At 39.6% G+C, this 14,525-nt stretch overlaps 1 protein-coding gene and 1 long non-coding RNA gene across 5 annotated transcripts in view; one reads left to right on the top strand and one right to left on the bottom strand.

The window, feature by feature from the left end:
* The window catches only part of LOC137199794 (neuronal PAS domain-containing protein 3), a 373,346-nt gene extending 369,900 nt beyond the window's left edge, over positions 1-3,446 (top strand). For all 4 annotated transcript variants that reach the window (XM_067614341.1, XM_067614340.1, XM_067614343.1 and 1 more), the window contains one exon: positions 904-3,446. In XM_067614341.1, the coding sequence (XP_067470442.1) occupies positions 904-2,546 (1,643 nt within the window). In that variant the 3' untranslated portion in view covers positions 2,547-3,446. The remainder of the gene's footprint in view (positions 1-903) is intronic.
* Positions 3,447-8,482: 5,036 nt separating this feature from the next.
* On the bottom strand, positions 8,483-14,525 carry LOC137199425 (uncharacterized). The gene is made up of 3 exons (XR_010931782.1): positions 12,794-14,525; positions 10,390-12,187; positions 8,483-8,562 (listed from the first exon to the last, which is right to left on the bottom strand). It is a non-coding gene; the product is annotated as an uncharacterized lncRNA (long non-coding RNA).

Raw genomic sequence — 14,525 nt, 5'->3', positions numbered from 1 at the left:
CTAAATCGACCATCAGGACTAAATTTTTTATCAACATCTAATGAAATTTCCTGCAGACCTTTTCCTCTCACGCTTCCCTCAGGACAAACTTTTTTTTTTTTTATTAGTATTTTGATCGTTTTATCCAACACATTTGTATTGAAACTGGCAGGACTTGACTATTTTTGCAGAGGAGACTTTTATACTTTTATTAAATACAGATCAGCTCGGTTATGGAATAAAAACCAGCAACAAAATCATCCTCTCTCACACACTTTAAATTTAGGCTGAGAGCTTATTTGAGATTTAAAATAATAAAAATCTAATTAACTAATTATATATTATTATTATTATATACTATATGTGCCAACAATAAAATAAACATGTGCCTATTGCTAATAATCAATGTATTCTATACAATTAATAGACATTAAAAACAGTAACAGGCTGTAATATGATAATGTTTTGTTTTTCTGTCCATTTTTGAAATCTGGATCTGAATGTTTTTTTTGTGTTTGTGTTTTGTTTGTTTGTTTGTTTGTTTTTTCATTTTATTACTCCTTTAACATATTTTGTGGGTTTTGTGTCTTTATTAGTTAACAGTAGAGAGATGGAGAGTTTAGGTTAAATTATTTTGGTCAGAGTTGTACGTTTGTTGTCATGGTGACAGTTTACAGCGGCTCTGTGAGGCTGCGTTTAGGCACATCTCATTTATCATTAGCAGGATGTTAGCTGACATGCTAATGCTTAGCAGGTAATGTTTACCATGGTTTTAGAGTGTTGGAATGCTAACGTGTTAATTAGCACTAAACTTTTGCCACTTTAGCTAAATCCATCTCCTCTCTTTACATTCTAATGTTCATCTTCTTTTATTTTCAGTCTGCGTCTCCATTTTTAACCGACTCGCTTCTTTCTTCTTAACAGACAACGAGAACGCCAAGCCAGAGGGGAAGTCAGGCCACCAATCAGAACGCAGCGAAGACCCGGAGGCTGACAGCAAGCGTCAGCAGCAGCCCGGCCAACCGCACTGCTCCTCCGAACAGGAAATGAAACGCCAGGAAGAAGGAGACAGCTCCAGTAACCCCGAGAGTCAGGACAGTGACGACAGCCTGGAGCCTTCAGACGGAGAGGCTGAGGAGCAGGAGGAGGTCAGAGGAGGAGGAGGAGGAGGAGGAGGAGGAGGAAGTGGAGGCAGGTTGGGGAGGTTAACAGGACTGGGTGGATTAGGGGGACTGAGCGCCATCGGAGGACTGGGTAATCTTGGTGGGCTTCATATTAAAGTGGAGCATTATGGAGAGGGGGAGGAAGTTCAGCTGCACAACTCGCAAACTTCTTCGTCAGAGGAGGAGGAAGAGGAGGATGAGGACGATGACGAGGAAGAGGATGGAAGTGTGCAGGATTGCGACAGCGCCAATCCCGGAAACAAACATCAGAAGAGGCGGAAGAGGAGGAAAGTGCAGAAATGGGACGGGACCCGGAGCAGGAGGCTCCGCCTCTCCTCCACCACGCCCAGCCCCGTCGCCATGGGAGACACCACGCCGCTGGTCGACCCCTCACAGGGTGCCTCCTCCGCCTCCTCCCACCTCCTCACCTCCTCCTCCGGCTCCCCAAACGCAGCTGCGACATCCTCGGTCCTGAAAATCAAGACGGAGATGGCAGAACCGATCAATTTCGACAACGACAGCAGCATCTGGAACTACCCGCCCAACAGAGAGATTTCCAGAAACGAGTCTCCGTACAGCATGACCTCCAAGCCGGCTGCTCCGGGGACCCACGAGACCTTCCCCTCACCCCAGGGAGGCTCTCTCCAGGTGGCTATCCCCGACTCCGTCCTCACCCCTCCTGGAACCGAGGGAGGAGCGGGAGGAGTGAGGAAGCCTCCTTACAACGGGAGCTCAGCTCCGTCTTCTGCTTCCAGCGCTGCGAGTCTAGCTCCTCCCTCCAGCGCCTCCTCTGCGGACCCCTTGTCCCCTCCTCTCTCCGCTTCCCCACGGGACAAGCAACAAGGCACGCCCACCACCTCTTCCTCTTCTTCTTCCACTTCTTCATCCTCTTCCTCGTCCTCATCAACCCCTTCCTCTTCACTGCTGTACTCCGGTGATCTCGAGGCGCTGCAGCGCCTGCAGGCGGGTAACGTCGTGCTCCCTCTGGTCCACCGGGTCACGGGGACTCTGGCGTCCACCAGCACGACGGCTCCACGGGTCTACACCACCGGGACCATCAGGTACGCGCCGGCGGACGTCACCCTGGCTATGGCACAAGGCAACCTCCTCCCCAACGGCGCCATGAACTTTGTCGACAGCTCGGGGTTCGGCCTGGACCCGAAGACGCCCATGGAGATGCTCTACCACCACGTCCACAGGCTCAACATGTCGGCAGCGGCGGCCGCCGGACCGTTCGTCGGCTCCCCGGCGGCTACGGGAGGAAACGGCGCCCTGGGAGGCCAGATGCCAACGGCGGCCAACGTTTTCACCACGGCGGAGGGACTTTTCTCGACGCTACCGTTCCCGGTGTACAGCAACGGGATCCACACCACGCAGACAACTCTGGAGAGGAAGGAGGATTAACGCAAAACATTCGAGACCGCATTACTGTGTTTCCGGAATCAACGACTGTGTCAAAGTAAAAGACTACTCACTCGTTTAAAAAAAAAAAGAAAAAAAAGAGACTATTTACTTGCTATCTTTTATCAACACGGTGTAGCACTGTGTTTCCGAGAGGGGAGAACGGACAGGAAATGGATGACAGATGTACTCTAGCACTTTGAATCTGAGCAACTGAGCTTGTGTAATAGACATGAATGACCCTCAAACATGTCCCCCCCCCTCCCCCCCCTCCCCCTTTTTCTATCTTTTTTCTCTCTGCTCCTCATCCTCCTCTCCTCCGCTCTCTCTCTCTTTGCTCCTGTTTCTTGCGATCAGCAAAGTTTTTCTCCTGAACGAATGAACTAAAAAAAAAAAAACAACAACAAAAACAGACTATTCTTTATTGTAAAGAATTCCTTTTTTGCCTACAGAGAATTCATATTGCCGAAGGACTCCGCTGGAGCCTGACGGGGATAATTTTTATTATTTGACTTGTTTCTGTTGCATCTTTATGAAGATGCTGATTGTGTGTATTTAAAGGAGGACGGTACAGGGATTTGTAACGGACAGAAAACTCTATGCGGCTCTCCTCTGCATCTTGATGTGATCAAGACTTGAAAAGAAAGTTTTTAAACCGAGAGGAGGGCGCTCGCTCCCCGCACCTGACAGAGGTGTCATAAGATAATAATCTTTTGAAAAAAGGTTTTTGAGGACGTTTCTCGATTGAGGGAATAGTTTAGAGAATTAAAATGCTGTTTTTTTTTCTTTTATTTCTTCCTTTTTTTTTTTCTTTTTTTATAAAATATTCTAGCTCAGATTTAACTTACGAATCAAGCATTAAGAAGAAAAACAAAAAAAAGCAATTTCAGCCGGGTAATGACCTGTGAATTATCGAATGTTACTACTTCCTCTTTTATCCCAGGAGTTTACCTACAGGTCTCGCACCAAACATAACCTCCTCTGCATCTCTTCCCATTCTCAAATCTGTCTTCTTTCTTCACTCTGTCTATCTGATCTTTTAACCTTTTTTTTTCCGTTTCACATTTCTACCTTGTCTTATCAACAGATTCATGGTGCTACCGACCGTCCAGTAACCCTGATTCAGCTGGCTGATGTGGGTGCTGTAAACGAACCCACAGCTTGTCGACAGACTGATCGTTTCTTTTTTGGAGGGGGAACAATTTTAAAAAAGTTTTGTTTTGTTTTTTTCCTCTTCTGACCTTCAGGAAAGTCAGAAATACAGTAAGAACCTCTAAATCAGCAACGTCATCTCCATGTTTCATCGTATGTTTGTCTAAAAAAAAAACGCTCAACCTGATTGGGCCACTAGGGGGAGCTCCGCATGGCAACATGGAGTTGATTGGTTGAGATTTAAGCTGTTTTTATTTTTGATGTATTTTCTAACTTGATCACTTTTAATTCTCAGTGAGACTGAGGCTAATTAGCTAGCGTTGCTAACTTGAAAAATGAATGTTAAAAACCTCGACCGGCTCCTGTTTGATCACTGTTTTATTGTTTTTAACTACTTTTCTTCTTCTTGTTTTTTTTTTTTTTTCCTCCTCCATCTCTTCTTCTTCTTCTTCTTCTTCTTCTTCCTAAACCGGAATCACCTCCACAAGATTTTTTCCTAAACAATCCACTCTCTTCCATCTCATCGCCGGACCCTGTGATAAAACCACATATCAACAAGGAGATTGTAATAAAGACATGCATTTTCAATCAATCGATCTATCAAACAATCAATCCAATAACAACAACAACAAAAAAAAAAAAAGATTTTTTTTGTTTTTTTTTTTGAGGAAGAGAAAAAAAATCACATTCCTTTAGCGACGTTGTCCTTGTCGTTGTTCTTCTTGTTTTCTGTGTTTTTTTTCTTCCCCAGCCTCCGTTGCCAAAAAAAGAAATGTTAATCTCACAAGTTTTGGTGTTTTTGAAAGCACTGTGATTCTCGTTCATTTGTAAAAAAAAAAAAAAAAAAAAATTTTTTTTTTTCTTCTACTTTTTTGGTAAAAAGAGAAAAAAAAAGATGAGAATAAGTAATAATTAAAACGGTATAAAAACTGTCAAAGACGTCCATCTTTTTAAAGTTGACAGCCCCGTCTTTACCATCCCGTCATCCTTATTACCCAGTGTGATTAAGCCGTAAAAATGTGTTACCGATGTGTTTAGTGTCACTGGCTGTCAAAAAGTCTTTCATGGCAACTTCTCTCTCTGTGTGTGTTGACTATATGCAGTATATACTGAGCTACTGTAGCTGTTTTTGTCCTTTGTCTTCTCTGTGCTCTATCTCTAGTGTTGGGGGGAGGGGGAGGGCGAGGGGGGTGAAGAGGCGAGGGGCGGGGCTTAGAGGGAGAAGGGGGGGAGGGAGGGGGAGGGGTGGAGTCTAACGTGATGATTGACATCCCGAAAAAGCCTCTTTCTCTCTCTCTCTTCCTCCGTCTCCGTCCTCTGTTCTCTCTCTCTCTCTCTCTCTCTCTCTCTCTCTCTCTCTCTCTCTCTATCTGCAGTCTTAGTGAAACCAGTGGAGGTTCGTGGAAATTTCGTGTTCGGTGGCCTTTGCAAAAAACGAAAAAAAACATTTGTAGAGTCCACCTCTTTTTTCGCTGCTTCCTTTTTCGTCTTTGTAAAACCTCTTTTTTTTTGTTTGTTTGTTTGTTTTTTTTGTTTTTTCTAAATCCTTCTCTCTCTCTCTTTCTCTCTCTCTCTGCTATTGCTTTTTGCTGTTGTGTAGTCTTATACAAAACCTCTTTATCTCGCTGTCTTTTCTCTCAGAGATGAAAAGATTCTTTAACTAGCTCAAAGGTTTATGGAGCCATGTTTTTGCCGCTAAGGAATTCTGGGAATTGCAGTTTCCAGCTCTTGCATACAAAGTATTAAATAACTAATAAATATTTACACTATATAGAAATAAATTATGATGAGGAAAAGCCTAAAAGTAGCATTTTAGATGTAGTCCTATGTCCTGGAAAAACCATAAAAGCCTCAGTTGTGAAACATTTCCCAGAGTCCCTTGGGGCTTCTTGTGTGCATTGGGTGTATTTCATTGGTTCCCACCGAACTTGTTGACTTCCTGCGCAAACTTCTCTTACGGGACGAACAAAGTTAAACAAGTGGTTCAAGGGAGGAGAATAATAAAAAAAAAAAAATCACAGTAGTATTTCAGGACACATAATAATAATAATAATAATAAAAAAAACAATTTTAGAGATTTCTAAAGAAATTAAAAGAAAAAAAATATTTCGCACTACAAATCTATTTTTATAGGTGTTTTGGAAAACTGAACTGCATGTTTAGTAAGTTCGTCCGATGCGTTTCACGTGATCGATCCCTCGTTTTTTTTTTGTTTGTTTTTATTTTTATTCCTTCGGTCCAGCAGTTTTTTGTTTTTTTTTTTGTGTTTAGTTTGTTTTTTTTTGTTTTTTTTAAAAGTCTGTCGAGCCCAAACGGGGACGCGATGGAGGCCCGTTGGGAAGAATAAAAGTCTGTATTGTCAAAAACCGACGCGGGCCTCTAATCCTCCCCTTCATATCAGGAAAAACAATCTGTAGCGTCTGTGCTTTCTGTGAAGAATCAATGTCTTGTTACTGCTACTAACGTGTAAAACAACAACAAAAAAAAAAACAACAAAAAACCCAGGTTATGAAGTTCAATGATGTATTTATTTATTTTTTTTTGTTCGATAAGGGGAATGTGATCCGAGCTGTTCGATCTGTCGGTTGATTGGTGGGTCATTTGTGGTTGAATCTTCAACTTCAGGAGCATTTTTGTTTCTGCGCTCCTCTCTGGATTTTAGCGTTTTCTACTTTTGCGTGAAAACGGGGGGGGGGGGGGGGGGGACACAAACGAATGGCAGGTAACGGAAAGGGGGGGTTTTTGGGAGGTGGGGGGGAGGGGTGAGGGGGAAGGACAGGGAGGGGGGGAGGGAGGGGGGGTTGGTTGCACATAACTCAGATGAAACCAGGAAATACACCCACATGTAACAAAAACCAAACAGCCGGTCCAAGCTGTTTAAATGTTTTTTCTGTGTTTTATGTCGAAAAATGAAAAACTTTGCTGGTGATTTTAAAAACTTAAAAACCTTAATCACAGCTGCTGTCAAAAATACATAGTGTTTAAGAATTACAAATATTGAAAAATCACTTCATTTACCTGTGAAGAAACTGTGTCTGTGTTTTTAACTATTTCTTGTACAATTATACAGATTCTTTTATGAGGAACTTGGTGCCAAGTAGCTGAAATACGGGAGAGAGGGAATCTCTTATTATCAATGTTAACAGTGTTATAAAATTCTAAATACAAACAAATTAAAATATTAAAAAAGAGAAAACTATGGTACATTTCTATTTTTTTTTTTCCTCGCAGAAGAGAGGGAAAACACATGACTAACTGATGCTAACTTTGAGTGCCTGGCTTATTTTTTATTATTATTATTATTATTATTATTATTATTATTATTATTATTATTATTTTCGAAAGACATCTTTTTGAGTTCATTTACCATGAATAATGCTGCAAATCCGAAAATGTACATACTTCATTTTTATAGCAGTTGTTCTTTTATAAGTTTACTAGGTTCTCATCCGTTCAGAGGAACATGTCACATACATGGTTGTCTTTCTGTAACCCGGTTTTGACCATCTTACAGGTGCCATATCCATAATAAAAATTTCTCTCGAATTTGTTACCAGATTGCATCATTTCTTCTGTTTTGACACATTCAGTCATCCCACGCCCCCCCCCCCCCCCCCCCCAAAAAAAAAACACAACAAACGCTGCCACGTCTCAATAAGCTGACAGTCCTTCTTTCTTCTTCTTCTTCTTCTACTTCTATTATTTGTGTTCTGGTTCCAGTTTAGAAAATGATTTTATTTTTTATAAAGACTGATAAGCAAGTAGACTCCCAGTACTCCCAGTAGTCCTCAGGACAAATGTGTGTTTTGAGATTAATTCATGTTTTACCCAGAATTAAAAAATGATCTTTGCACCCAGATAGATGTAGAAACTAGAGCTGCAACTAAAGATTATTTTCATTATAGATTCATCTTTCTGAATTAATTAATTAACTGGCTTAAAATTTACACAGTTTGCATCAATATAGCAGCGACACAACATCAGGTTACTACTAACTAACTTTATCAAGTAGTAATCTGTTATTTTGCTGTAGTTACACAACAAACTTCAGCTAAAAACTGTCACAAACGTTTTGTTTCTTGTACAAAACGACGTGCAGATGACGTTCAAAAGATGCACAAGTTATTAACAATAAGAGTAGATTATAACAAGCTTTAGTTTTGGTAAATGACCCACAGAAAAATACAAAGAATAACACTAAAACTGGTTCAAAACAACCTCCTGTCTTGGGTTCCTTTCTGAGTAACATTAATACAGTGTTGTGTTGGTGCTATTTCGACCCCAAACTGAGTAAAATATGAACCCAGTGAGTTTTAGTGTGGATGAAATTTCAGAGAACAGTGAAAAATGCCAGTTATAGTTTCCCACAACCCAAGTTAATAACTTCAAATGTCCAAAACTCAAAGACATTCAGTTTATTATCACAGAAAACCAAAAAAAATCATCTCATTTGAGAAGCTGGAACAAGCAAATATTTAGTTTTTTTTTTTTGCTTAAAGAACAAAGAAAAATGATTTGAGTATCAAAATAATGTGTGTTTCATTTTCTGTCAATCAACGAATCAATTAACCGACTACTTGCAGCTTTAACATGAACCTTAATTTTGAAAAAGGTTGAGAAAAATTAAATATTGATGGAAAGAAAGAAAAAAACGTAGATCCTATAAAACATGCATTTTTCCCCCTTTCACTACATCTTCTTGACCTTCCTCGCAGCATTTTTTTTTTTTTTTTGGGGGGGAGATCAGAGGAGACGCTGCACAGTTGAGGGGGGGGGGATACGAAGCTCCCGTCCTGCCTGGAAACCTCCTCGTGTCCAGACAGTCGTTCAGGTACGTTTATCAGCAGCAGAGAGGAGGATTCATCACCTGACGTACCAGTCAGAGGTAAAACAGTGTTAGCTGCTGTGGCAAAGGATCCTGATCAACCATTTTACTTTGTATCTATAAGTCTCAAGCCTGCTGTTATGATTTTATAACATCTTTATCCTATGCTACTTACTACATATTCCAAAATAAAAGCCCAAAACATGATCATACCAACACCTAAGAGAGTAAAAGTTACAGTAAATACATACTATTCCAAAAGAAATCATGCATGTAGATTATTTATGCAAATCCCAAAAAAAATGTAGAAAGTTTGTTTATCAAAGTGACATTTAAATCAAGCACACTATACATTTCAACAAAAAACTATAGGCTAATAACTCGGCACGAACGTGGGTATTAATTAGGTCATATTTTAATAATAATTGTGTATGTCAGTATTCAGTCTGTCCTGTTACAGAGTAATGCCAGAGGTAGTACTAATGTAGATTAATATATCTGATGAAAAAGAAGGTAATAGTGTGATAATAAAAGGATGATATCTTAATAATGATGTAATATTAGGGTCATATGTACACAATACTCATAGGTTAAGTTTAAAACCATCAAAAGTAACAAAAAAAAAGTGGTTTTCACAAAATAATGCTATTTATTTTTCTCCTCCATCTTTCCAAACATTCCAGCTTTTGTTTTAAGGTAATAATCTATAAATTCTACTTCAAATACAAACATTTCTCACCTGGAAACACAGGTGTAGCTGAAATGTAACATTTCTACCCAAAACCACAGTAAAACCTGGATTAGATGGATCGCCATGAACTTTAGTTTAGACACTCATGTCCCATCAAAACAAATTATAATAACTAATTGTCTGTCTTTATATCTAATGTCATCCTGTCAAAATGCAACATTCCCATCAGCTGTAATGTGCATTTAGTACTAATTAGCAAATATTATGTTAGCATGCTAACACGCTAAAGTAAGATGGGGCACGTGGTAAACATTATACCTGCTAAACATCAACATGTTAGCATGCTAACACGCTAAAGTAAGATGGTGACCATGGTAAACATTATACCTGCTAAACATCAACATGTTAGCATGCTAACACACTAAAGTAAGATGGTGACCATGGTAAACATTATATCTTCTAAACATCATTATGTTAGCATGCTAACACGCTAAAGTAAGATGGTGAACATGGTAAACATTATACCCTCTAAACATGAACATGTTAGCATGCTAATGTTAGCATTTAGTTCAAAGCACCACAGTTCTTACAGTTTGTTACCAGATGGGCCTTATAGCCTATATGACAAGCACGCTTACTGCACATGTGCTAGAAAAGCTAACTGGACGTTTGTTTTCTGTATTGTAAAGTCTTCATCATCTTTGGTCCTTTTCTCGCAATTTTCTTTTTTTTTAAAAACTTTTCTTTGTTTTTTCAGGTAGATATTTCTTGTCGTGTGGTCTCCAATTTATTTTCTAGCGTGCATGTTTGGAGCACATCTGCATACAGAGAACACTGATTGTAGTATATATAGAGGTGCATGTATATCTGCAGTCTGTCTCTATACTCAGTATGGACAAGGCTTCGCAGAGCCGCTGACATGGCTGTAAACTATGATGATGAAGACCGATTTGAAACGAACAAATCGTGTCACCTCCGCCACTTCTCACTCGTCGCTACAGGAACGTCAACACCAGCTGACGAGGACACGGAGATATTTACGTCATAATCTCAACAAATAAAGGCCACTGCATGTGTTTCCTGGTAATATTTGAGTTTTAGCAGATTCAAAACAGGTTATATATGTTTGGAATCAGATGCATTTGACTCTGTATCATCATGGAAGATCTTTGTTGTACCTTCGTCATTCCGTTTGTCTTTGTCCCTATAATCTAGATAGATGTGTCCCCTTGCTTCCAGTCTTTATGCTAAACTGTGCTAATCACATCCTTATTCCAGCTCTGCAGAGTATCACTCGCTGCTGATTGGTTGGAGCAAAAACTAAACCCAACTAGCCTTCAACTTAATGAAGTGAAACAAAATGTTGATTCAGTCTCATCATTAGGCTGCCACTGAATCATGAAGACAATATCCATCCATCCATCCACTTCTGCCTCAAGTCCTTCTTCTTTTATTATCTTCTTCTTTCCCTCTTTCTTGCCTGTATCACCTCCCCTCCTCCTCCTCCTCCTCCTCCTTCATGCAGTAATAAGAGCAGAGAGGTCAGTCAGTCGACCCTCTGAGGCCGGCCAGCCAACTTTAAATATTTCACACTGTTTTAAATGAGAACGCATGAATCATAGATCACAGGCAGTGCTCGTGTGTGTGTGTGTGTGTGTGTGTGTGTGTGTGTGTGTGTGTGTGTGTGTGTGTGTGTGTGTGTGTGTGTGGAGGTGCTTGAACCTGAAGCTCCTTCTAATAACCTCTGGCTGTGCATCTCAGTGAGGAGGTCTGATGTGGAATTTAGATCCGACAGCGTCAGTCGTTCACCGGAGGCGTAACGAGCGGCCTTTCATCATCATCATCATCGTCGGCCGTGATGGACGGATGATGAAACAAAACGTTAGAGATGAAAACTCATCGTTTTTATTCATCTGCGCTTTCTCACACAGGGGTACCGAGCTCCCCCGACATTCCCCAACACGCACCAGAAGTCAAAACATCACAAAAATCTGTACGAGTATTTTGGAGACACGACGTCGCTACCGGAGACATGATGTGACGTTTAAGTTCATGACGAAAAATCAGTCCTGTAATGTTCCTACAGGGAGTCTATAGGCTGCCTGCGCTGCTTAAAAGAGAATTTATATCAAAGTTATTACATTTATATCTGGCCAGTGCTTGTTGTCTGTGTTTCATGTTGCATTATGGGATTTGAGTCCACTAAAATACACTCATCGAGCACTTTATTAGTAACACCTGTGCAGGATATGCAGTCCAACATAAATTCCACTTTTATGAAGCTTCTACATTGTCAGAAAGGTGATGATTCTACTTTATGTTTATTATTGAGGTTGTACTAGAGTGCATTATATTGAAAAGTGTTCCTAATATTTTGCCCTCATCATGTATGTTAATGGCATTGATAACATATTAGGAACACTAGAAACAGATTAGAAACAGTGGAAGATGAAGTGTTTAGGATGCAGCATCAGAGTGCAAGAAAGTTACAGAGCAATCTAACACATTTAAATTAATCCTGCAAATTGTTGCAGCGTCTTTAAGATCTTTACAGTCCCCCTCAACTCAAAAATATGTTTTTTAGAAAATATGTTTCTCTTCTTTTTCCTTCAGTTGAATGCAAACCTGCAAACACTCCTGTTTTTCCCCTATTTCTCCCATATTTTCACCTCCTCTCCTGCTCTCCGTTTTGTTGTTTCTCCCGTAATTTGCATGTCCCTCAACCTTTATTAGGAATAATCGTCATGCACAAGGATCCATAAGTTTTGTATGTTCGTTTGATGTTACTCGTGTTGAAACATAATCTACACACGACATACAACCCATCTGTCACCGCAACCTGATTCAAGGACGTGTGCACAGCTGCTGTCTGTCCTCCTCCTCCGCTGCTGCTGCTGATGTGATTCACGGCCTGCAGGTATCGCTGGTAGAGACGAGGGACTGTTTGTCTCATCCAGCAGCTACGTTTACAAGAATCTGTCAAATTTTAAGATACATGACAAACTCAGATTAACAGTCAGGTTACATACAGACGGCTTTCGTGTTATTAGCTTAAAGCCTCTGGTAAACGTGGCTTGAAATCATAAAAATGCATATATGATATCAAAGTTGAGTGTCTCATTGAGCATCCACAAAAATCTGAATGAAAATAAACATTCATAACTATTAAAAAGCTCAAAAACAGCTCATTTGGCTGCTCAAACCATTTCTCAGGACTGTGTGGGCGCATCCAGATCACGTTTGATTGACAGCTCACTTTGTACCACTTTATTTTCTATTCATTCACTAAAACATTTTGCTGATATGGAATAAAATACCAAATCTATCAAATAGACCCTACTTGGTTAGAAAGCTTGATTAATCAACTAACTAGCAAAACAGGTTATTTAACTATACCTCCCGGATTATGATGCTAATCGTTTTAGCTCCATTCACATACATGAAACGGTTAGCATAGCTTGAACGTTTTGCTATTAACTACCAAATCTATCAAATGGATCCTATTTGGTTGAAAGCTTGAATAATCCACTAACTACCAAACTAGGTTAGACCACCTGAAACTGTGTTTTTATTTAACTATACCTCCTGGAGTATGATGCTAATTGTTTTAGCATCTTCAGTGCGCTGTGGTTGTGTAAGATATACCGGCGGTGGATGGAAAAGAGAAAATATTGCTTTTCTACATGTTTATGTTCGTTGAACAGGTGGTTTGATAAAGTATTTATTGGCTTTTTACTCGTGACGGTTTTCTTGTATTTACAGTAACGTTTCAAAAGAAATATATTTACGTATTCGTAGATTCTGGATTTTTAATGAGGGAGAAGGAGGATTTTAAGGATTTTAAAGTGATAATTATACTTTTTTGTGGCAAACAACATATCAGACACACATTATTGTTCCTAATGCAGTATTTTTATATGTCTTAATACATGTCTGTAGGAGATCTTTAATAATTACAGGTTTTAATCATGTATGCTACCTCTTTTCAAATTACAAATGACCGTAATGTAATATGTAACTACGGTTCTATGAATCCTGAAACGTGATTTCCAGTGTCGCTGATATGTTTTTGATCTATAGGACAGAATTTAGTGCCACTTTCTGATAAGTTACCCTTTATAAATAATAACTTTTAAGACCTGATGACTTATCAGAGGCATTTAACCCTTTATTAATGATTCATAATCATGTATAACTGCAGGACTGATGATTTATCAGAGAGTGTGAAACATTTACACTTATAAATGTTTATGTCATTAATATAAAATAATATAAAAGTCTGCAGATATAAATGTCAATAAATTGTCTGCAGCCCTTTCCAGAAGGTAGGTGGTTGAACACTGAAGGTGTCCTAAAGATAGATAAAGCAAATGATATGATGGGATAGAAAGGAGGGATTTTTCACAACCTGGCAACCCAAAAGTTATGCTCATTAACAGCTTATCTATTATTTATTAACCATTATTTAAGCTATTAAATAATGCTTGTAAACCCTTTATAAAGGTGCCTTATCAGAAAGTGCTACCCAGATTTTTTTTTACATACTGTGTAGTGTGTCCCTGTGACCTCTGACCTTTGACCTCCCTCCACTGATGGAGGAACTGAAGTTCGTTGTGGCTGCCTGCCATTGACCTCCCTCTGACTCTCGCTCTGTGAACGTCTCAGCGTTTAATGACTCGTTCCATTAGAGGAGTGAAGTCTTCAGCGGTAATCGACCATCGCGGCACTAACGAACGTCAGACTGAATGTTTATCCTGTCAGTCATCAGACAGGAAGCTCTGAAGGAATGAGCTTTAATGACCTGCTTCACTGAAACACTGAAAACCTCATTTACTCACAAGTGCATTTACTACAGTCCAGTTTTGAGGTACTTGTACTTAACTTGAGTATTTCCATGTGATGCTACTTTCTACATTTCAGAGGGAAATATTGTACTTTCTACTCCACTACATTTATTTGACAGCTTTAGTTACTTTTCAGATGAAGATTTGACACAATGGATAATATAACAAGCTTTTAAAATACAACACATTGTTAAAGATGAAACCAGTGGTTTCCAACCTTTTTGGCTTTTGACGTCTTACAAAAAGCAGTGTGTAGTCGGGGTCACATTTCACATGTCTATGAGTTGTTAACAGCTCCACCAAATAGTGATTTTTCCCTCTAAACTTCTCACATGCTTTCATTTCAATAAATGTTTAAATGATCCAATATTTCAGCAAAAATCAAAGATTAGAGAAAAAGTCCAAAAACTGAAAACAGATTTGTGTATCAGAACTTTGTTTTTTCTTCTTTCCTCTCCCATTAATCATCT

Source organism: Thunnus thynnus, chromosome 16 (assembly GCF_963924715.1).
Source record: "Thunnus thynnus chromosome 16, fThuThy2.1, whole genome shotgun sequence".
NCBI lineage: Eukaryota > Metazoa > Chordata > Actinopteri > Scombriformes > Scombridae > Thunnus > Thunnus thynnus.
The sequence above is the reverse complement of the archived record's forward strand: the minus strand, read 5'-3'. Positions and strand labels throughout refer to the sequence as shown.